This window comes from Heptranchias perlo, chromosome 5 (assembly GCF_035084215.1).
Source record: "Heptranchias perlo isolate sHepPer1 chromosome 5, sHepPer1.hap1, whole genome shotgun sequence".
NCBI classification, from domain to species: Eukaryota; Metazoa; Chordata; class Chondrichthyes; order Hexanchiformes; family Hexanchidae; genus Heptranchias; species Heptranchias perlo.
Window position 1 is genome coordinate 51,444,620 of NC_090329.1, and position 24,704 is coordinate 51,469,323.

General features: G+C 42.1%; 1 protein-coding gene across 2 annotated transcripts; it reads left to right on the top strand.

Moving 5' to 3' along the window:
* The first annotated feature begins 687 nt into the window (after positions 1-687).
* On the top strand, positions 688-12,454 carry LOC137321754 (uncharacterized). Of its 2 annotated transcripts, XM_067984365.1 has the most exons (23): positions 688-767; positions 842-903; positions 988-1,080; positions 1,159-1,286; positions 2,798-2,944; positions 4,344-4,415; positions 4,491-4,658; positions 4,741-4,837; positions 5,516-5,739; positions 5,858-5,996; positions 6,072-6,280; positions 8,925-9,042; positions 9,113-9,318; positions 9,398-9,515; positions 9,596-9,762; positions 9,938-10,035; positions 10,112-10,227; positions 10,670-10,720; positions 10,795-10,984; positions 11,063-11,201; positions 11,362-11,452; positions 11,525-11,608; positions 12,334-12,454. In XM_067984365.1, exons 1-23 carry the CDS (start codon positions 751-753, stop codon positions 12,432-12,434), a joined length of 2,835 nt encoding a protein of 944 aa, XP_067840466.1. In that variant the 5' UTR covers positions 688-750; the 3' UTR covers positions 12,435-12,454. The 2 variants fall into 2 exon arrangements, with proteins under 2 accessions (XP_067840466.1, XP_067840465.1); XM_067984364.1 differs by having other exon boundaries at positions 760-903.
* Positions 12,455-24,704: the final 12,250 nt, after the last annotated feature.

The window sequence follows — 24,704 nt, forward strand, 5'->3', positions numbered from 1 at the left end:
TTATTCAATTAAAGATGAGAAACAACTTTTTTTTCTGTTAATAAGGTATTAAAGATCTTAATGTGTATGCATTATATATGTGGTGGCCGAATGACAGAAAACGGCATGGGCAGGGACTCCGACACAACCTAATCTTTGCGGATTGTGTGAATCTTTAAAACTCTGAAAATCGACAAAAGTCAGTACGAAAGCTAATAGAAATGAGGTGGAATCGTCAGGAAGAACATTTGCAGGACATGGATGCAGAAGGCATTGATGGTGATCAAACTGATAAAAGACTTGATTTTAAACCGTGCACATATTGATCTTCCGAAATCTCAACTAAACCAGAGTGCAATATTTCATCACAAAATTAGGTCATTAAGCCCAAGTTCAAAAAGTTGGCTGACATCTGTGTAACAGGAAGACGCCTTGAGAATTTAAGATTAAAAAGTCAGAAATGAAAGGGAACCTGAGAAGAGGTGTTTGGAGAGGTGATGAGTTTTGTGTTTCCCTCGATCATTTCAGTTGGTTGATTTTCTCCAACTGCTCACTGGGTTCGCTCGTGAAATTCCTCATCCCTGTGATTAGTTGACATTAACTGTGACTTCGGATTGGTCAGCAATAACTTTGTAAGTGTTTCACTTTCGGGGGACAAATACCATCAATTGTGAGGGAAGTGGTTGAAAAAGGTTAAAAGGCGATAGTTGTGACTCTTATGGGGCAACAGTTCCTATAGTTTGTAGTACAGTGTGTTTACTGTGCTGGAGGATGGGTGTTCTCGTGGGGTAAGCCGGTTACAAGTGCCCAAAGTAGTGATGTTTCATGTACGTTCCACGTTGAGTGTTTTTTTCTTTTCTAGGATAACGTTAGTCCTGACGGTGTTTATCACCAACACGTGGACGCAACGCTCGCCGCCTCCAGGTCAGAATGAGATTTGTTTTTAATAACCCGTGTATCTCTTGGTAGACGGACTCTGTCCCACTTCCCTTCTCCCTTTTTATGCAGGTCTCCTACAGAGTAGTTGCTCTGGACGTCTCTTCTGGATCCGGCTGGATGCCTCCTTCCTGCAGGACAAATCGTGGACTCTCGGGGTCACCGGTAAATCTCTTTAATCTTTGAAGATTAGATCCTGTTTTCCTATTCTGTCCCATTCTCATTACATCTTCCGATTGCTAGATCCAACCGGCAAAGTCTATCCGCTCACCTCCCCGTTCGCACCCGAATGTGGCTACACTGTATCCGAGGATCCGTTTGGTAACGTTGTGTTGCGTGCCTCGGTGTTGGCATGCCTGGTAGTAAACGAGGTAAGAGCCTGCGTACACTACGTGTTAATAACATTTTAGTGAGCGTTTCGAGACCGGTGGGCACTGCTCGATATGTGGTTGTATTTTAAACTCGCGCACATTTTGCTTTAAAGTTTGTTGGCAGTTGTTTTAGCCTCTTCCTTGTAAAAGGGGGCACTTGATCAGATTGACGGGTTATTGTGGCAAATGCCACTTCCTACTTCAAACGAAATAGGAATTCAACCTGCAGATAGTCATAGTGCTGCATGAACGGAAATAATAAGTAGTCGACTTGCTGTTCAATTCCCTAACAATACAATTTACAGTACATACGGGGGAGGGGCTCTAAATTTTTACATTTAGCCCTCCCTATCTAGCTGCTGTAGAAGACTGACTCGACCTCTGACCAAGGCAACTGATTTACAATGGCTGAAGAGATTTAATTCTATTATGGTGGGAGAAGGCTTGTGGAGCATTGACATGTTGGACTGGATAGATGACAAATGTAAGGAATCTTACAACACCAGGTTATAGTCCAACTGTTTTATTTGAAAATCTCAAGCTTTTGGAGGCTTTCTCCTTCATCAGGTGAGTGTGGGATTCCATGTTCCAGGTAACATCTCTGTCTGAACACTTTGAATGCCTTGACAATGGGCAGTTGGAAAGATTATCTGTAATCACCAGGTATTGTTCTGACTATAAATGCAGTAAACTTCCATGGAATTCCACTCTCACCTGACTAAGGAGAAAGCCTCCAAAAGCTTGTAATTTTCAAATAAAACAGTTGGACTATAACTTGGTGTTGTAAGATTCATTACATTTGTCAACCCCAGTCCATCACTGGCATCTCCACATCATGAATAGATGATGGCAACAAGCTAAGTCTAGATACTTTCTTATGTGGGATTGTTGTCTGTTTTGGGACCATGTCTTAACAGTTTTTCCTCTGGGGAAAGACTGAAATGTTATGTGAAGGTGGTGGTTATACTGGGTGTAATGGGGCATTGTTATAACTTGAGCTGTAGGCATACCCGGTAAGTTGTCCTATTTCCTAAATGAAAATAGGATAAGGGTTTACCAGCAGAATGTTTGATTTTATCACTTTTAAAATGTTTGTAGGCAGCATAAATGGCAATATTTAATCCATTACCAATCTCCTGAGCCAGTTTGGGGATTTGTGACTGTCTGCACATCCATGCATTTAACTCACTGAGCTTTAGTCTTCTGCACAAGAAAACCTCCAGGTATTCTGAAGTGACATAAAGGGCAGTGAAAGCTGACTCTTTGGGCAACAAATGCTGACTGAACATGAAATGACTGACTTGTTTATGCTAATCTCTAGAGGAATCAGAATTCTGTTCTGATTTAACCAACCATTGCTCCTGATCAGTTTAAACACTATCCATGGTGGATATATTCTCTATGAAAAGGAAGAAAAGTCTTCTTCTGATTCCGGAGGGATTTATTTAGTGCTGTAATGCCTAATTTTATACTACAGATTTTTCAAAGCTCCAATTTGCTATTATTTCCAGGGTGATGACCTGTTTAGGCTGACTGTGCAAATTTGGATTGCTGCAATTGGCCACATGGAAAGAGCATCAACTTACTTCCATACCATGACTTGCTCATATTTCCCATGGCAAGTGAGAGAAATCCTTTGTGAACAAAACTATATGGAGGTATGCATTCTAGCTGAGGGGCAAGCACTCTAGGGCTAATATAGTTCACTCCTTGCTGATTTTAATTCCGCTCTTCACAAATTGCACTCCAGTGAACAGGCTTTTTTAAATGTCAAAAGCCATCTTCACTCAGACTGTCTAATTGTGAGAGCTTTTCCACTTCATGCAAATATATAGTTGTAGTTTCTGGGCCTTGCATACTGTTGTTCCTTGAGCATCTTCACATGTAAGCTGTAGTGTCATCCTGGGATATTAACTATCATATCTTGATTTCCCCATATAACTAAAAATGCACGCACTAAGCTAAACAAACCTAAAGCACTTGTACACCTGAAATTTCACTTCTTTAGAAACTGTTTGAACATGTCAACAAATTGACAATTTAATTATTGGTTTAATGTCCATGTTCCTAGTACATTCCTACTATACATCTAGTGGAAGTATGGAAATGTGCCTGGATCCTGATGCAGCAGGTGCTGGTGTGGGATCTAAACTGCTTGTCCCCATGCAGTCACCTGTTCAAGGGGTGTGGCTAGTGACAGGGCTCCCAGTTTCACCAGACTTGGCCAGGGATCCACTAGTACACCAGATAAGTGAACTAGTTGACCAGCTGGTCGAAGTGGGGCCTTCCTGGGACTCTACCTAGACCACTGTCTCTTTTTTTCAATCTCTTTATAAAGGGGCCACAAACTTAATTCTACCCCATTGGTTTTCCAGTCCCTCTGCCACGGGAGATGCCCATAATGGTACAGCTGACTAACAGAAAATGTGACGTAAGGAACCTTCCTACCAGATTTCCTAGAATGAAAGAGGGAATTGGTGAGGTTCCCAGCAGGTGTAGCTTGGCACTTGTGCAGGAGTTGAGGATCCATGGATGGTTGGGTCCTCTGTCTACTTGATTGCTCCCTTCTTTGTAAGAATCAACAGTCAGATGGCTTGTCGGCAGGGATCCTGATGGTTGCAGTGTTAATTGGCAAGGATTTTTTTTCGTTAAATTGTATTGACTTCTAATTCTGCATGTTAAATGCAGAATTCACTCATGGGGAGGAAGGTCTAGATGCTTCAGATGTTGGAAACCAGATGGTTCCTAATGTAACTTAAGCTATACATCTGAAGCATTTAAAGCTTGTGGCTGCTCATCTCTAACTGGTGTTTATAGAATCTATATAGTTTCATCCCAAATCCATAGACATATAGTAACTGGAAATCTTACTAAGAAATACACTAAATTCTTGGAGTTAACTTATTTGTGCAAATTTTGTGACATTACTTGGTGATAAAATGTATAATTTGGTGCTTGAGCTGTCATTACCAGTAAAATGAGTAAGTATGCTATGGAGTTTCCATATCAGTAAGCTGGAAGAAATTAACTGCACTCTCTCTCCTTGGCATTGGATAGGTTTCAGTACAAAGAATAATACCAGGAATTGAAAATGACTATAATGAAGACTGGGTGGCAGCTGTTCCATTGGTAAGTTGCTTGTCCTGCTTTTGGTTCAGAGAATCTAATTGCATTTGTTAACATTGAAATATGGTTTTGTTTCAGGCCCAAGAAGCTGAAAACTCAGTTTGGCAAGTTGTATTCCACCTTCCTGAAGGAACTAAAACCATGACTGTGAATGAAACATTGGGGGCTCATTACAGAATTGATACAACAGTTTCTCGGCTATTATTGAGGGCACCCTATAATGCAACTGAAGCTGAGCAGTTAATGGTGGGTACTGAGAAATGGCTCAATCTAAAGTGCTACCTTTTGCATTCTAATAATGTATATCCTATTGCAATAATATCTATAGGTAGAAAACGTGCCAATATCCAGCATCCGATCAACCACATTCTACAAACAAGAATGGATGATCATCTTGATTGACACAGCTGTGGCCTGTCCTACGGGTGAGCTTTTTGGGTCAGTTGGGTGGTGTTTGTTTCTAAACCAAGCTATTGTAAAATCCACGTATGTTTACCCGTATGTGAACACTAAATTTGCACCCCTTGTTCCACCCCCAAAAGAAATCCTCCCTGGCTTATTGCCCACAAATCTACTTTTAAAATCTTGATTTCTTGCATGTGTTTAGATGCCCTTGTATGCCATGAGCATAACCTTCATTTGGGATTTGACTGAATATGGAGGTCTTGCCAAGCTGAAGTTGGCATCCACAAGAACACCCACCACCCCCGACCTTTTATTAATGTCAATGAATTGGGATCAATGCTACTTGTATCTTAACTGATGTCTGCAATCTCCTAGTATTTTAAAATCAGTTTCAAGAGTCATGCTGTAATATGATTTGAAAAGCTTGTTTTGAGTTTCTGGCTATTTTAAGCATTCTTTTAATTAATTACAAAGAAATCAGCTTTAAGGCTGTGAAGGTCATTTGAAGACTAATCATGCATTCTGATTAATATTGGGCCTGAACACAACAGTAACTTATTGTAAAGGCACATCATGAAGTGCATTTAAGGCCCAGTGGAAGGATGGTTAGGATTGAGTTTGCAGCTATAATTAATTCCACAATAGCTATTTGATAAGTTGAGAAACACATGCTGATATTATCTCCTCTATACTGACAGATGGCATTACCTTCACTGAGAATAAAATCACCTGGAGAATTCCAAGAAGAATCCCTTCCCTTAGTTTCCCAGAAGAACAGTTCTATGATGATTCTATTGTTATGGGAGTCAACAATGTTGTCCTGAAACCGGATACAATAGCTGAGATGAATTATACATTATCATACAATGATACAAACATTGTTGTTACTATTCCCATTGGAGCAGAAGGTGGTTATTACAAGGTTTGTAAGCAGTATTGTCAATGGGATTAATTGAATAAATTGTAATTCACAGGAATATTCTATTTGTTGCAGCAGTGGTGAGGGCTACTTAATAACCAGATACTAATTTGTGTTTCAGAGCCATATAGCTCATGGACAATATGGCATTTTGTACTACATAGAATTATTTGTAGAACATCAATGGAAGCTAACGAAGTACACAGTGATCCATCCAGTTGCCACACCCTTCATGCTTCAGCCACCAATTGTGACCAATAGTAAGTAACATAGGAGATAACTACATTTTTTAAGTAGAGTAATACTTTGGGTAACTTTTTTTCTTTTTTCTTCAGATACCATTCCAGCAAAGCGAGTGTTCAATATTACTTTAGAAAGCTTCCTTCCTGATGTCGAGCTTGTAACTCTAACTGTAGGAACACAGATGGTCACAGTGGATCAGGCAGACCAAATGGGATTCAAAATCTATGAAACTATATTGCCTAACGACACTAAAGCCTACATATTGGAAGTTCCCTTTGAGAATGTAAATGTGAAGCAAGAGGTAAAGTGGCTAGTGTAATCTTTGTGCTGAAATTTTGGTTTTAAGCCAATGAGTATCCTATAATGTACTAGATAATTTATCTATCTAGTTTTAACTGACTGCTTCATCCCTTTCCTATCCTGTTGTAGAAACTATGGTGTCACTAGTTTGACTTCACAATAAAATGGGCTGGTTATTAAGATCCCAAATTTATTTGTTCATTGCTCGAGTGAAGTGATCAGAACTAGATCAAACAAGTGACACCTGTGCAGAAGTATTGGTTGAACTGATTTTACAGTAATTATCCACAAACAATATTGACCAGGTTAAATATTTTAACCTGAGCTTCAAAATCTAACTTTCATAAGCTGTTAATTTAAATCCACTTGGCAAAAGGAACATCATGGACCAATTATGTCCCTCAAGAGCCCAACAGCCAGCTTGGATAGAGCAATAGCCTGAGCTGTTGTAGTCTTAGAGCAGTGAGGTTTTTTGCTGGTCTATTAATCATACTCTAGCCTGAAGTCTTGGGTTTTTGCCTTCAATGACTTTGGGGAGGTGACAAGATTTTTAAGAGAGGGAAACCGGGGCATTATAGACCAATTAGCCTAACATCTGTGGGGAAAATGCTGGAGTCCATATGGATAGGTTGACTGAATAACTGAAAATTCAAGGTGATCAGAGCCAGCATGGATTTGTGAAAGGTAGGTCATGCCTGACAAACCTGATTGAATTTTTTGAAGAGGTGGTGAAAGTAATGGACAGGGGGATGTCAATGCATGTTGTTTATATGGACTTCCAGAAGGCATTTTATAAGGTCCCACATAAGAGACTGTTAGCTAAGATAGAAGCCCATGGAATCGAAGGACAAGTACGGACTTGGTTAGGAAATTGGCTGAGGGAAAGGCGACAGAGGGTAGGGATAATGGGAAGGTACTCACATTGGCAGGATGTGACTAGTGGAGTCCCGCAGGGAAATGTCTTGGGGCCTCAATTATTCACTCTTCACAACTTAGATGAAGGCATAGGAAGTCTCATATCTACGTTTACTGATGACCAAGATTGGTGACATTGTAAGCAATGAAGATGAAAACATAAAATTACAAAGGGATATTGATAGATTAGGTGAATGAATTCCATTTGCCACAGTTTTGCCCAATGTAGACAAATGTGAGGTCATCCACTTTTGCTCAAAAAAGGATAGAACAGGGTACTTTGTAAATGGTAAAGTTTAAAAACGGTGGCTGTCCAAAGGGACTTAGGGGTTCAGGTACATAGATCATTGAAGTGTCATGAACAGGGGCAGAAAATAATCAAGCAGGCAAATGGAATGTTGGCCTTTATATCTGGAGTACAAGGGGGCAGAAGTTATGCTGCAGCTATACAAAACCCTAGTTAGACTGCACCTGGAGGACTGGAAGCAGTTCTGGGCACCGTACCTTCAGAAGGACATATTGGGCTTGAAGGGAGTGCAATGTAGGTTTACTAGAATGAGACCCGGACTTCAAGGGTTAAGTTACGAGGAGAGATTGCACAAATTGGGGTTGTATTCTCTGGCGTTTCGAAGGTTAAGGGGTGATCTGATCAAAGTTTATAAGATATTAAAGGGAACTGATAGGGTGGATAGAGAGAAACTATTTCCACTGGTTGGGGATTTTAGGAGTACGGGGCACAGTCTTAAATTAGAGCCAGACCTTTCAGGAGTGAGATTAGAAAACATTTCTACACACAAAGGGTGTTAGAAGCTTTGATCTCTCTTCCGCAAATGGCAATTGATACTCGCTCAATTGCTAAATTTAAATCTGAGATAGATAGCTTTTTGGCAACCAAAGGTATTAAGGGATATGGGCCAAAGGCAGGTATATTGAGTTAAATCACAGATCCGCCATGATCTTATCAAATGGCCTACTTGTGTTCCTATGAGTTGATTCAGAATACTTCAATGGTGTTAGCTGCTGATGAAATACTTGAGCCACTCTGGTATCATTGGTCTAATGCCCATCATCAAGTTGCAAGCAGTCGTGGTTGTAACTAGAATAGTACTGCTTGTATCTTTCCAGTTCACTACAAATCTACTTATGTAGAACTGAACTCTTAATGCTTCTGCCCACTTTTTTTCTTGCACAGCTCTAGGACAACAGCATTTTTTTTAAGGCTGGTATTTGTCAACTTCCTTCACCTGAAGGGGTTCAGATTGTGTTAATTCAACAGCTGTTTGGGTACACCTTCTCTTTTTTTTTCTCTTTTTTTCCCCCCCCCCCACCCAAACCAGGATTTTAAATGGATTGCCCGCTCTAGGGTTTATTCTGCATTCTTTCAAACAATTTGGGTGATGGTGGAAACTAAATGTCCAGAATGTAAATCAATAGCATTTATTCCCAGTCTAAGGAAGACTTCTTCCTGGTAGGAAGAATATGGGGTTTTGGAAGCGAAATCATCCTACAATCACTTTGAAGGGGAGAGCAGGACTTGTAGAATAATAACCTAGATAGTTCTAATGCAATGGAGCATATGTATTTCTCAACATGAGGTAGGAGTCAATTGTCTTCACGCTATCATGTGCCCAGAGGGAGGAGAAAATGACTTTCAGAATAGCATCCAGCTACTATAGAACATACAAGTTCTCTTATTCTGAGCTACAAAGTGGCCACTATTTCTCTTCCAGCATCTACATTCTGACATCAGACGCTACACACTGAATGTTATCTACACTTTCAACATCATTCCAGAAAATGAACTCTTCATCCAGGATGTTGAGATAATGTGTGAAGTGGCAGATATTGGTGAGTAGTCACAAATTCTTTGTATGAACAGAATAGTACAGACAACTAAGTGCCTTTTTTCCCCTTCTAGTATTGCCCAAGGCCACTGGATTCTGTGACAAAAAGACCATGTATCTACTAGTAACTCATGGGAACTTGGTGCATTACTGGCTTCCATTCATTGGTAAAATGCTGGTGACACCACAATCTGCACATGATTATGGGTACCTCATTGTGGATAATACAACCCATATTTTGTTTGGTGTCCCTCTCTCTGCAATGGGTGTGATTTATGAGGTATGTGATGCATGTCACCTTTTTCTTATTTGCCAGCTTTTACATTTGTATAAAGTAACTGTAGCTCCACTTTCTTTAGGAACTGAGCCTTCGTGGAATTGTAGCTCGGCTCAACCTGACACTGAAAGACAAAAGTACATTAAGGATTGAGATCCATTTCTCAGTATCCTGCAGTTTTCCTGCTGTAGATCTTGCAGGTAAGCTTTACAATGTAGGCAGAATCTGGATCAAAAGATTAACCTATAATTGAAGTAAACTACTTTGCATTTTGTTGTAGTATGCTTTCCCAATGGAACCATGGTGGTCACTGCAGTTGTGGATACACTACCTGACCTAGATCCTAGTAAGTTGGTACTGAGGGATGGAAAATGTCAGCCAAGGGAATTTGATCACGATAAAGCCCTCTTCCAATTTGATGTTGACAGCTGTGGTACCACAAGAACAGTAAGTCTTGGGTTCACTGATACTTACAATTTAAAGTATAGCAAATACAACCCCTTCCGGCAACCCCCCCCCCCCCCCCGCCCCCCCAAAAAACCTTTGCTAGTCCTTTACTTGCAAATTAACATGTATTCTGGCATGCATAGCTTTGTGGTTGTAATCGCATGATGCTGTTTAGATTAAAGGAAACTACTTGATCTATGAGAATGAAGTTTCATACCCAAGAGAGCTGATCCCTGTTGACTTCCCAGTGATAACCAGAGACCCAGATTATCGGTAGGTACAGCTGTGCAAAATAGATAGCTGTAGACTTGTGGGAGTGGTGATGAGCTTGCTTTATTTTTCCCGATAGGTTAACTGTCTCTTGTCGGTACCAAATAAACAATACGTTGGCCCTTGGGTTTGTGAAGGGATACCAGAAAGGCACTGGTCACAATTCTACAGCCAATAGATTGCAAATAGTGAGGGGTAAGTTTGCACTGAATCTCCTGTTGGTCTGAATTCTGTTAACTAATATGGAACATATGTTTTCAACTTAGCCTTGTTGAAAGTAAGTGCCCATAGTCCACATTTTTAAAATGCATGCACGTGTCTACCTAATGAATTTGGATTAAATAACTGTTCTCAATTAGTGAGGGCTTAAAGGACAGTATTTGTCTTTGTACACTTATGAAGACCTTGCTAATTATCTACTGTAGAATGCCCTGAAAGCCACTCAGTGCATGAACTGTTCAGGGACTTGAGTTCCTCACTTGGCTTGCTATTGTATTCTGAAACTGATATCCTTGGAACATGGACACTCTTGTATTCAGGCATTGTAAACTGGGCAAGAGATGGGTTAAGTCTTCATCTGACTGGTCTTGGCATAAGAATTTTATGTCGCAACTACAGCATCTTTTTTTAATTTTAGGGCACAAGAAGCCAAGGCACACTTTGAACCTACATTCAAGGATTTACAAAAGTAAGCTGGACAGACATTACATTTTGGTCTATTCATCCCCTGTACAAAAAGCTAATACATTTCTGTCTCTGCAGGTGTAGATTATTTGGATTTCTACAAAGATGATGAATACCCAGTGGTGGTGAATTGGACAGAATCCCTTTATTTTGAAGTTGAGCTACTAAACCACAAGGATCCTCAAATGTACTTATTGTTGGATCATTGCTGGATGACTACAACTCCTGATCACAACAGCCCACCAGAGTGGCATATTATTCAGGCTGGGTGGGTAATGAAATGTACATGTCTAGCTATTGCTTCTACTAGCTTTTTTTGGTCTAAACTCCATGTCTGTCTAAACAGTTGTGAGAATAAAGAAGAGATGTTCGTGGCTGTCTTCCACCCAGTACCAAACCGTATCCAAGATTCCCAGCATCTGAAAAGATTTGAAGTAAAAACACTGAAACTGTCTCCTGCAGAACAAACAGTCTTGCCAAAGAAAGTAAGTCTAGGGGTTGCAAACTAAATGTCACAAGGCGTTCTTGAGCCTCAAACCAGTTCACCCACTAGCTTACAAATGACATCATCCAGTTGCTTCATTTGAACATGATCTAGCATTAATGTTAAATACTTCAGGTTATTAACAATAACTATATTTGCAGGTATACTTTCACTGCAGTGTTGGGATTTGTGCTAATAAGCAACAAGCTACCAACTATTCTTGCAATGGGCAATGTATTCCTGGAAAACTAGGTAAGACATAGTGCATTTGTAATTAATTTGAATGTGAATATTCTGCATGGACTAATGCTTAAATTCTTACAGGTCAGGATAGTCTCCAAGATTATGTATCTCTTGGAGAAGTGTGGCTTTTTGCTGGAACATTGGAACAAGCCAAGAATGGACAAGGTGAGTTAACACTGCTTTTAAAGGCACCTGTAATATTGTTAACTCATGATTCTCGTCATTTGCCAGGTCACTGCCCAAACTGGTGTAATGGGTACCTTTTTTTGATTGATAACTAAACCATTCTGACTTGTGCTCTTGCATTTAACATTCTATGAGCATGGCTATTGTATCCTTTCAAGTGCTTGCTTGATTATCTTGATGGGGAGATGCCGGTGATGGACTGGGGTTGACAAATGTAAGGAATCTTACAACACCAGGTTATAGTCCAACAGTTTTATTTGAAAATCACAAGCTTTCGGAGGCTTGATTATCTTGCTCACAGCTTATTGGAAAGGAACCATCCAGCCCTGTCCTACTCTACTCAGCAGGATTGTTAAACTAAATTGACTAGTCAGAAAAGGCCACTGTCTTTCAACAAACCCAACGTTTGATGCTGACCAGTCAGCTTCTGTACCTTCATCAAATCACTATTGACTTGTGACCAGCAATCACCAGGTTTGAATACAGCTGGTTCCTCCTGTTTGGATGTGATATTGCAGTGGCTGTGCAAGTGTTCCACAGGAGCCACTGGTGAGATGTTGGGAGTGCTGGGTATTTCTTTCCAGCCCAGTGTTGGTGGTCCCTGTATACCTTAACACTCTCCCAGCTGAGACCCTAGAGAACTGCCAATTGTGACCTTTAAGTATCATGGAGGAAAATGTCAAATCAATGTTCTTGTTTTTCAGGTGGAACAATGCACTCTTATTGGCTGTGGGTGCTGGGAAGCTGTTCAGTAATCTTTTTAATTCTTGTACTAATTCTTGTGAAAATGCACATGTACCACTGAATAAATAAATGAAATTTGAACTGGCTTAGTGTATATTCTGTTGCATGAGTTTAAAAAGGCCTGTTTTGACACCCCCTGTTGAGGTTAAGTACCACTCAATCTGTTAATGTATTATGCATTATGGAATATGGATGTCTCTGGCCCATAAACCCACATCTTTGAGTTGAATGAAGTGAGTATGTCAGTAATTCTAAATCTTTTCTGGGGTGAGGAGCTGTATAGAACTAATCTGTCCAGGGAAGTGTATTGATCTCAGCATGCTTTGCCTGAGGGAATACATGCTCTACTGCCAAAGCCTTCAGACATGCCCTCAAGTACTGTAACATTTTAACCAGGAAGTAGACACTTTGCATCAGCAGTACAAACAAGCAAACAAACAATCCTGCTAGAAAGCAAGTCTACCATTTCCTGACCTTGCCAGGAGTCCCCCCACCCCCTACACTATTAAATCTTTAAATGTGGAAAGCAGTGAGGACAGGAGTGTGCTTGGCTTAATAGTCACTACAGGAAAGCTAGTTGACTAAGGACTGGCCCATGGCTAACTTCACTTGGTAGGGGTGCATGATCAAATGCTATTTTTCACACCTACCTATTAAGTAATGAGCTACATTTTGAATTATAATGTGAAATTTAAATGTTACACTAAGGTGCATTTCTCCACCAGATGCTCTGTTGCTTGTTCTGAAATTGGTCTGCGTTTCTGTCGTGTATTTCGATCCTAGTGTATGATTCCAGAATAAATTAGTTTAATGGTTCTGTATGTAAATTTGTGGGATACACTAGTTTCTATTTTGGTATGAGTCACTGATCACATTTTTGCAATCTGTTAACCTCTTGTCATTTCAAATACATGTGGAAACTAATATCACCCAGCTGATGCTAACCAATGGCTGCTATGGTGTTATCTGCAGACTCTCACCATTCGTTGTTGAACACTCTTGTCAATGATCGATTTCTAGTCTGGACAAGTGGGTTTTTTTTTTTGGGGGGGGGGGGGGGAAAAAGCTTGATGCATAAATAGCCACCCCCAAAAAAATCAGCCACTTCGTGCAATGCTGCTGACCTTCCCTCCCTGAAGCCTCCAGCTTGAGTGGATGTTGTCTTCCACTGCTCCCTGTTGTCACTCCAGTTCCTTGCCTCTCCCTTAACATCCACCAAAGAATTCTTCCCTTAACAAATGTACTTTTTAGTTCTGAATGGTTCAGCTTCTACAAATCACTCTCATTTTAAAGGCCAGTTACAATTTTTTTAGATTTGAATGTGTAGGGACTATGCTAATAATGGAATTTAAAGGAGTGACAAAATAGAAACTATTCTTGCAGGCTTGACCAAAACTAAAGGAGTGAGGATGAAGGACTTAGTAATGAGGAAGAGCCTATAGGTTGGAAGGTAATGGGACAACGATGTGTCTAAGGCAGGTGCTGAAGCAGCCTAGTATCCAAATGATAGTTGATCACCTTAATCATGGAGGGTTGTCCTGTGGCATATCTCCCTTGCAGTATGGCTAGAAGGAGGTGGAGGCTACAACTGACTTGTGCTGCACAAGCTCCAAATCTGCTTTAGTGGTGGCTATGGTTGTTGAAGACTTGAATTTACTACCTTCATGGAAATGTGCAACATAAATTTCGTAGACACAATTGAGTCATTGTATAGTAGCTGTGACATTGCTGGTGGTTTCTAATGTCACATGGTAACCGTTTGGGAGTATACAGCACCAAAACCACCTGAACAAGCCATTTTGTTTATAGAATAGTACCTTCCAGCCTTCTCCACATAATACACGTAAAATGGAATATCACCAGTTTGTTGCTTTCTCCCCTCCTACCCTGAGTGAAATCAGCCTGGGCGTTTAACTCCCCTTCATGCTGAAGGGTTTTTTTTCTGCCTTTAGTCTTTTTTCTTCCCCCTGCCCCAACTCTACTTGACCTGACTGCTGTACTTGTTTTTTTTGACTGCAACTCGTGGTCTCAAATGTATTCACACTTCAAGAAAAGATGAGCATGTTGATGGAGTGAACTTTTCTCCCAGAATATTTACTCTGCTGCTTCAAATGAAGGATACTTCATTTTCTGCATCAATCCCTACTATTAGTGACTCTCCAAGCAGTCTCCACTATTTTGGGTGGTGAAGGGTTGGAATTTGAACCAGCTGAGTTGCAGTCGAGCGACACAGCATAACAACTTAGTTTCAGTTGAGACTTTTTAAAACAAATGGAACAGATGGTCAGAAACTGAACTACAAGTGATTAAGCATGTGAAGACAAGGTTAAAATTTGCAGAACAATCGGGTTACGAAGTAGCAACTGTCACATGGGTGTATGGAGGGTATATTTGATTAACCTTTGAGCCATGTCCAATCATGAGTCACTGACTCAGATCGGCCGAAGCCACATTACAGCAAAAATAAACCCTACTGTCCTGATAACTGGACAAACTTAGCTAAAAGCCTTCTTTTAGTTCTGTCTTTTATCTAACGATGTAAAGATATAATTAGGTTGTTTTTGAATGTTGCCACGGAGCCGGATTGGCTAAGGAATAATTAATGTAGTAACTGCTATCGGTGTGCTCCAGTCTTGTGTATAAGCTTGTGAATTTTGTTGATCGGGGAGAAGGTGCTCTCACAGACCGTGGGGTCAGAGACCCTTCTCCCAGAGCTCTGTTTTAATAAACTGCACCTTTTACTTTACCACAGATTTAGATGTGACTTTATTTTCACCCAACAGGTGGTTGTTTTTAAATGTGGATTGAATGATCATATTTTTTCCAAAATATGTGTTCTGTTAGCAAGTATGCCATCTAACCTTTCTTTGTTCTTATCTTCCATCCCTTCTCTACAATTTCTTTCTTGGTCCTCCTGTACTGTTCTAACTACAACAAACTGTAGCAATAGTATAGTCACTGATACCAGTCACAATATTAGCTAGTCTTTCAAGCAACTTCAGACCTATAATTGTCTTTTCCCATTTTCCTGCCTGTTTCTTTCCAAGTAGGATGTTTTACCTTTTTTTGGAGACTACATTGCATATTATATGTATGTTTCAAAGCTGTTCATAGATGATTCAGCTCTTTCCTTTTATGCTAGGAGCTAGCATCTCTGATGATCACTTTTTTTTTTCCCCTGCCAAAAAAAACTTCCCAAATCTTCATTTTAGTTATTTGCAAACTTTTTTTTTGTTGTGTTGACCAATCCATTAGTGGTATTTTGTCATTACAATAGCAACCTAAAGCTTCATGATTAAACCTGAGCTAGCTTCCTTTTTGGATAGTGATAGGAAATGTGCTTAGTGATAGCTGTGCCTAACATGGATGATTTAAGATGGACCTGGTACAGGAGGGAGACAAGGAATGGTTCCTCCTTGATGAACTGAGGTGGTAATGACCTGGTCCTAGTCTTTAAATTCTTGAAGTGTTAGTAAAAGCTTTGTCTTGAGGCAATCTTCCTTTTCCTGATCTTCCTGCATAAACTCGTTTTGTGCCTGGAGAAGGGGAGAAAAAAAATAACAGGCTTCAAAACTTCATATTAAACTGCCTGGTATGTTTCTATTGGACAAAAAAGGGCTGTCAGTTAACTACCACTTATGGGCAAACACTCGGTGCCTTCTTTAATCAAACATGCTACAAGGGCTTCTGTGAGTCTCCAAACGACACCCTGTTTGAAGGGACAAGGCAACTTCACTGCATGGTATAAATAACCTCATATGGGGCAAGTCTCCATGGCTTTCACACACCTGTAACATTGCCTTCTCCCTCTAAGCAAAGTGGCATACATTCAGCACCACAGAATGATAATGGAGAACTACCATCACTGAAAACTGAGTCCTCAAGGAAGAGGAGGCTATAGACAGTTGTACAGGCAATGGTAAGGTTGGACATAAGCTGGCAAGAGAAGGCTGGTAAAGGCTGAATAAAGCTCACCATATGTAGTTTCAGCTTTTTGCTAAAGTATTATACTACTCTTACACTCACCCATTATTTCTTTAAGAGCAAATGTCACTGTGTACAGCTAAATGGACTCTTCTATCTTTCACAGCAGAGGGGTGCTTTGGAGGGGGGGAAAAAGTCACTCGAATGATACTTCCAGATCCACAGCTCTGTCCTGGCATCTTACCTGTACAAACACCAGCCCAGAGACATTCACTCATAAAGAATTAGACAGTCAGAAGGGTTGTCACTGAATGCATCATTGAGCGCTAGTGAGAACCTGGGACTGCAAGAGAGGAGGGTGGGGTTGGAGAATTGACTACCCTTGGCTGCGGAGCCTAGGGGCCCAGTGTTCAAAGGAACAATGGCTTTTGATCATCAATCTCACTTGGAGGTAATGGAGATGGTTTCCATGCATATGGTTGAGATGATGGATAAATGGAAGGTGTCCACTACCTGAATCTGCAACATATTGCAGGTGGGTTCTCATGACCTGCAGAACACCTTGGCGATTGACAGCCTGGGATAATGTTTCAGCTTCAAGACCCATAAAAGGACATTGGTGGCTCCCAGAGTGGTAGCTGGCAGTAATTTGAACATGATACTTTCTCAGGCTTCCAACATGTGATTTGAGACTAGTCAGTCTGTGTTGACATTGACCAGTAGCATCTCAGAAACTGTGCCCAGTAACAGTGGGCTGCACGGAGTGGGTGCAGATGTCACTGTCTCTGGAGAGTGGCAATCTCCCCACCTCCATAAAGACCCATTCAATCCTTTCATGAGGAAGTTTCAGAGATGGGTCCAAGCCCCCTTACTACTGCAAGTGCCCAGTGTGGGACAGCAGCTATCCTGAAATAAGAGTCACCACAGGTCTCTAAAGCTTTATATGGAAACCGTCCCAGTCACCCAACGTTCAATCTCATCTCACTCGGAGCATTTCATAGGATTAGAGATTAGGAAGTAAGGTAGCTGGCACAAAGAGTTGTAGAAAGGGAGAATTAATTTTGTAGGTACTTCCATGTGAATGGGGCTGTTGAAAGTAAAGATACCTTTATCACATAGGTAGTGAATTTTTCCGGGGCTTCTCCCGCTCCGCCGCGCGAGTTTCAGCGGGATCGCCATTTAGGCGTGGTAAACGGGGTTTCTGCTGAACTTCCATCTCAGTTTTGGTGGTGGAGCAGGAGAAGACCTGAGGAAATTCACCCCCATAGAGTTGTGATTTAATTTCTGTTTCTACTTTCAACTTTTGGGAGATGGCAGGGCAGGCTTGTGATGGACCTTAAAGGAACCTGGCAGTTTTTTGTGAGAGCAATGCAAATGTTTTTTTTCTTTTATGGCAGATTTAAGGTCTTTAAGAATTTATTTTGCAGCCCCAAAAATGGGTGGTAGGTCAGAGGAGAATTTTAAAACCATTCCATGACATAACAATGTAAACTTTAGTATGCAATTTCACACTATCTACTATAATCTGTAGTTCATGGTCTTCTACTTGTACATGCAATCTGCTACACCAATGTAAAAGAAACAAAAATCAATAAATCTTTTTCAGAAGGGAAGGCCGAATAAAAGTCATACCTTTGGGGGGTTGGGATTGTGCGATTGCTCAATGTTGATTGTGCTACCATTTGATTGATTTTTACTTTTAGAGGATGTAATGCACATTTCACCTTGGATCAACTGTTTCTATTTTTGAACAATTATCAACAAGTTATTCTGGTGCCCTGTGCCCCTTAAGCATAAGTATCCTTATGGTCAACTGAACGGCTCTGGAGCTGCGGATGGACTCACTTTGGAGCATCCGCGATGCTGAGAAAGTCGTGGATAGCACGTTCAGTGAGTTGGTCACACCGCAGATAAAAATTACTGAGGGAGATAGTGAATGGGTGACCAACAGACAGAGGAAGAGTAGGAAGGCAGTGCAGGGGTCCCCTGCGGTCATCTCCCTCCAAAACAGGTATACCGTTTTGGATACTGTTGGGGGAGATGGCTCACCAGGGGAAGGTGGCAGTGGCCAGGTTCATGGCACCGTGGCTGGCTCTGCTGCACAGGAGGGCAGGAAAAAGAGTGGCAGAGCTATAGTGATAGGGGACTCGATTGTAAGGGGAATAGACAGGCGTTTCTGCGGACGCAACCGAGACTCCAGGATGGTATGTTGCCTCCCTGGTGCAAGGGTCAAGGATGTCTCGGAGCGGCTGCAGGACATTCTGGAGGGGGAGGGTGAACAGCCAGTTGTCGTGGTGCATATAGGCACCAACGATATAGGTAAAAAACAGGATGAGGTCCTACAAGCTTAATTTAGGGAGTTAGGAGTTAAACTAAAGAGTAGGACCTCAAAGGTAGTAATCTCAGGATTGCTACCAGTGCCACGGGTTAGTCAGAGTAGGAATGACAGGATAGCTAAGATGAATACGTGGCTTGAGAGATGGTGCAAGAGGGAGGGATTCAAATTCCTGGGCCATTGGAACCGGTTCTGGGGGAGGTGGGACCAGTACAAATTGGACGGTCTGCATCTGGGCAGGACTGGAACCAATGTCCTAGGGGGAGTGTTTGCCAGTGCTGTTGGGGAGGGTTTAAACTAATGTGGCAGGGGGATGGGAACCGATGCAGGAAGTCAGTGGGAAATAAAATGGTGACAGAAACAAAAGGCAGTAAGGGAGAGTGTACAGAACATGACCGGACAGATGGTCTGAGAAAGCAGGGCAAAGACCAAGGGAAGTCTAGATTAAACTGCATTTATTTCAATGCAAGAAGTCTGATGGGCAAGGCAGATGAACTCAGGGCATGGATGGGTACATGGGACTGGGATGTTATAGCTATTACTGAAACATGGATAAGGGAGGGGCAGGACTGGCAGCTCAATGTTCCAGGGTACAGATGCTATAGGAAAGATAGAGCAGGAGGTAAGAGAGGAGGGGGAGTTGCGTTCTTGATTAGGGAGAACATCACGGCAGTAGTGAGAGGGGATATATCCGAGGGTTCGCCCACTGAGTCCATATGGGTAGAACTGAAAAATAAGAAGGGAGAGATCACTTTGATAGGATTGTACTACAGACCCCCAAATAGTCAACGGGAAATTGAGGAGCAAATATGTAAGGAGATTACAGACAGCTGCAAGAAAAATAGGGTGGTAATAGTAGGGGACTTTAACTTTCCCAACATTGACTGGGACAGCCATAGCATTAGGGGCTTGGATGGAGAGAAATTTGTTGTGTATTCAGGAGGAATTTCTCATTCAGTATGTGGATGGCCCGACTAGAGAGGGGGCAAAACTTGACCTCCTCTTGGGAAATAAGGAAGGGCAGGTGACAGAAGTGTTAGTGAGGGATCACTTTGGGACAAGTGATCATAATTCCATTAGTTTTAAGATAGCTGTGGAGAAGGATAGGTCTGGCCCAAAAGTTAAAATTCTAAATTGGGGAAAGGCCAATTTTGATGGTATTAGACAGGAACTTTCAGAAGTTGATTGGGAGAGTCTGTTGGCAGGCAAAGGGACGTCTGGTAAGTGGGAGGCTTTCAAAAGTGTGTTGACCAGGGTTCAGGGTAAGCACATTCCTTATAAAGTGAAGGGCAAGGCTGGTAGAAGTAGGGAACCTTGGATGACTCGGGAGATTGAGCAACTAGTCAAAAAGAAGAAGGAGGCATATGACATGCATAGGCAGCTGGGATCAAGTGGATCCCTTGAAGAGTATAGAGATTGCCGGAGTAGAGTTAAGAGAGAAATCAGGAGGGCAAAAAGGGGACATGAGATTGCTTTGGCCGATCAGGCAAAGGTGAATCCAAAGAGCTTCTACAAATACATAAAGGGCAAAAGGGTAACTAGGGAGAGAGTAGGGCCTCTTAAGGATCAACAAGGTCATCTATGTGCGGAACCACAAGAAATGGGTGAGATCCTGAATGAATATTTCACATCGGTATTTACGGTTGAGAAAGGCATGGATGTTAGGGAACTTGGGGAAATAAATAGTGATGTCTTGAGGAGTGTACATATTACAGAGAGGGAGGTGCTGGAAGTCTTAACGCGCATCAAGGTAGATAAATCTCCGGGACCTGATGAAATGTATCCCAGGACGTTATGGGAGGTTAGGGAGGAAATTGCGGGTCCCCTAGCAGAGATATTTGAATCATCCACCGCTACAGGTGAGGTGCCTGAAGATTGGAGGGTAGCAAATGTTGTGCCTTTGTTTAAGAAGGGCGGCAGGGAAAAGCCTGGGAACTACAGACCAGTGAGCCTGACATCTGTAGTGGGTAAGTTGTTAGAGGGTATTCTGAGGGACAGGATCTACAGGCATTTGGAGAGGCAGGGACTAATTAGGAACAGTCAGCATGGTTTTGTGAGAGGAAAATCATGTCTCACGAATTTGATTGAGTTTTTTGAAGGGGTAACCAAGAAGATAGATGAGGGCTGTGCAGTAGACGTGGTCTACATGGACTTCAGCAAAGCATTTGACAAGGTACCGCATGGTAGGTTGTTACATAAGGTTAAATCTCATGGGATCCAAGGTGAGGTAGCCAATTGGATACAAAATTGGCTTGACGACAGAAGACAGAGGGTGGTTGTAGAGGGTTGTTTTTCAAACTGGATGCCTGTGTCCAGCGGTGTGCCTCAGGGATCGGTGCTGGGTCCGCTGTTATTTGTCATTTATATTAATGATTTGGATGAGAATTTAGGAGGCATGGTTAGTAAGTTTGCAGATGACACCAAGATTGGTGGCATTGTGGACAGTGAAGAAGGTTATCTGGGATTGCAACGGGATCTTGATCAATTGGGCCAGTGGGCCGATGAATGGCAGATGGAGTTTAATTTAGATAAATGTGAGGTGATGCATTTTGGTAGATCGAATCGGGCCAGGACCTACTCCGTTAATGGTAGGGCGTTGGGGAGAGTTATAGAACAAAGAGATCTAGGAGTACAGATTCATAGCTCCTTGAAAGTGGAGTCACAGGTGGATAGGGTGGTGAAGAAGGCATTCGGCATGCTTGGTTTCATTGGTCAGAACATTGAATGCAGGAGTTGGGATGTCTTGTTGAAGTTGTACAGGGCATTGGTGAGGCCACACTTGGAGTACTGTGTACAGTTCTGGTCACCCTATTATAGAAAGGATATTATTAAACTAGAAAGAGTGCAGAAAAGATTTACGAGGATGCTACCGGGACTTGATGGTTTGACTTACAGGGAGAGGTTAGACAGACTGGGACTTTTTTCCCTGGAGAGTAGGAGGTTAAGGGGTGATCTTATAGAAGTCTATAAAATAATGAGGGGCATAGATAAGGTCGATAGTCAAAATCTTTTCCCAAAGGTAGGGGAGTCTATAACGAGAGGGCATAGATTTAAGGTGAGAGGGGAAGAGATACAAAAGGGTCCAGAGGGGCAATTTTTTCACTCAAAGGGTGGTGAGTGTCTGGAACGAGCTGCCAGAGGCAGTAGTAGAGGCGGGTACAATTTTGTCTTTTAAAAAGCATTTGGACAGTTACATGGGTAAGATGGGTATAGAGGGATATGGGCCAAGTGCAGGCAATTGGGACTAGCTTAGTGGTATAAACTGGGCGACATGGACATGTTGGGCCGAAGGGCCTGTTTCCATGTTGTAACTTCTATGATTCTATGATTGCATATCAATGCAAAAAATGTTAGTACAACTGTGCCAGAAGGGGTTTTTATATGAAACAATATCAGCAATCTGTAATAAAAACAGAAAATGCTGGAAATACTCAGCAAGTTAGGCAGCATCGATGGAGAATGAAACAGAGTTAACGTTTCGGGTTGAAGACCTTTCTTCAGAACTGGAAGTTAAAGAGTTAACAGTTTTTAAGCAAGTACAGAGCCAGGCCAAAGTGGGGGGAGGGGGGTTGGGAGGAGAGAACAAAAGAGGTGAAATAGGGTGGAGGGCAGGAGTGATCAAATAACAAATGGGATGATGGTGCAAGGCAAGGAGAGTGGTAAAGCGACAAGTAAAGAAACAAAAGATGGGTCGAGGGGAGCTGTAAATGGCAACAGCAGAACCATTACCAGCACCCGCTGTCCAAAAAAATGGGCATGATGTGGAGATGCCGGTGATGGACTGGGGTTAACAATTGTAAACAATTTTACAACACCAAGTTATAGTCCAACAATTTTATTTTTAATCCCACAAGCTTTCGGGGGCTTTCCCCTTCCTCAGGCGGTCCACACCGACTGAGGAAGGGGAAAGCCCCCGAATGCTTGTGGGATTAAAAATAAATTTGTTGGACTATAACTTGGTGTTGTAAAATTGTTTACAAAAAAATGGGAGCAGTGGTTATGATCTGACGTTATTGAAATCAATGTTGAGTCTGGACTGTTGTAAAGTGCCTAATCGAAAAATGAAGTACTGTTCCTCGAGCCTCCATTGGAAGAGCGTAGGACAGAGAGATCAGAGTGGGAGTGGGGCGGAGAACTAAAATGGCAAGCGACAGGAAGGTCACGGTCACGCTTGGGAACTGAGCAGAAGCATTTCGCAAAGCGATTCACCCAATCAACATTTGGTCTCTCCAATGTAGAGGAGACCGCATCGTGAGCAGCAAATACAGTTTATTAAATTGAAAGAAGTACAAGTAAATTGCTGTTTCACCCAGAGTGTTTGGGGCCCTGGACAGTGGGAAGGGAGGAGGTGAAAGGGCAGGTGTTGCATCTCCTGTGGCTCTTGTAGGAAGGTACGGGGGAAAGGGAAGCAGTTATTGGGGGTAATGAAAGAGTGGACCACGGTGTCGTGGAGGGAAAGGTCCCAACAGAATGCTGAAAGGGGAGGGGAAGCTGTATTTGGTAGTGGCATTGCGCTGGAGGTGGCGGAAATGACGGAGGATGATCCGTTGAACGTGGAGGCTGGTGGGTTGGAAGGTGAGGACAAGAGGGAGACTATTGTGGTTCTGGGAGTGATGTGCGGGAAATGGGATGGATACGATCAAGGGCTTGTCAACCAGACTGGTGGAGAGTCCTCGGGTGAGGAAAAATTGGAAGCACTGGTGTGCAAGGTGGCATTGTCAGAATAGATAAGACGGAGATGGAGAAACTGGGAGAATAGAACAGAGTCCTTACAGGAATCGGGGTGGGAGGAAATGTAATCAAGGAAGCTGTGGGAGTCGGTGGGCTTTTTGATCTGTGTTTAAATAGAAATAAATATTGAATACATGGGTAATTGAATATGTAATCAAGGCCACTGATTTAGTTTTCAGAGAAAATTGGACATATTGCATAATTCGATTCCCAAAACACTAATAAAAATCCCAGACTACTACACAATGAAAACACTATTTGACTTTGTCACTGTGAGCCAGTAGCCCCGGTGATACACTGGGCACTGTGATTAAAAGAATGTATCCTCTGATGTATTATGAGCAATGTCATGGAGAGAGCCGTTAATAGCAGATAAAACCAGAGTCACCATGAATGATTACTATTAAACATTGAAAGGACAACTTGTTCCAAGCAGAGCAGCTTGAACTTTAGTCTGTTTTCCTTTCTGCAAAGTTTTATTAAACTGGTCTCTTTCCACTGATACTGCAGATGACTCAAAGTCTCTCATCTATACATGTAAAAAGTGAATGTTTTTTAAAAAATTGGGTCATGGGATGTGGGCATCACTTGCGCTGCCAGCGTTTATTGCCCATCCCTAATTGCCCTTGAGAAGGTGGTGGTGAGCCACCTTCTTGAACTGTTGCAGTCCGTGTGGTGAAGATTCTCCCACAGTGCTGTTAGGGAGGGAGTTTCAGGATTTTGACCCAGCGACGATGAAGGAACAGCGATATATTTCCAAGTCGAGTTTGTGTGTGACTTGGAGGGGAACGTGCAGGTGGTGATGTTCCCATGTGCCTACTGCTCTTGTCCTTCTAGGTGGTAGAGGTCGTGGGTTTGGGAGGTGCTGTTGAAGAAGCCTTGGCAATGGATGGGGTGCTAATCAAGCAGGCTGTTTTTTCCTGGATGGTGTCGAGCTTCTTGAGTGTTGTTGGAGCTGCACTCATCCAGGCAAGTGGAGAGTATTCCATCACACTCCTGACTTGTGCCTTGTAGATGGTGGAAAGGCTTTAGGGAGTCAGGTGGTGAGTCGCTCGCCTCAGAACACCCAGCCTCTGACCTGTATGTAGTGTGAAATAGGTTTAGAAAGTTCAGTTATAACTGATTATTTTTCCTCCTTTCAGGTCGTAAGGGCCAGAACCTAAAGTAACTCTTGGATCCTAACCCACGCTCCTCTTTTCCCTTCACTTTCTTCTGACCCCCACAACTTCTAACTCACTTCTTGTTGGTTTTAACCTTACCCTCTAACCATCCCCTTTCTGACCCCAAATGATTTGTTTTCAGCAAAGAACTTGGCTTCATCCCCAATGCCAGCACCTCAAA

What these genes read in the sequence shown, in the direction of transcription:
- LOC137321754 (XM_067984364.1), top strand. Translation starts at nt 798, where the DNA reads ATGTTTCATGTACGTTCCACGTTGAGTGTTTTTTTCTTTTCTAGGATA. An exon ending in TCCTGCTGTAGATCTTGCAG is followed by an intron (nt 9,516 to 9,595) that starts GTAAGCTTTACA and finishes ATTTTGTTGTAG; the next exon opens with TATGCTTTCCCAATGGAACC. An exon ending in TAGATTGCAAATAGTGAGGG is followed by an intron (nt 10,228 to 10,669) that starts GTAAGTTTGCAC and finishes TTTTAATTTTAG; the next exon opens with GGCACAAGAAGCCAAGGCAC.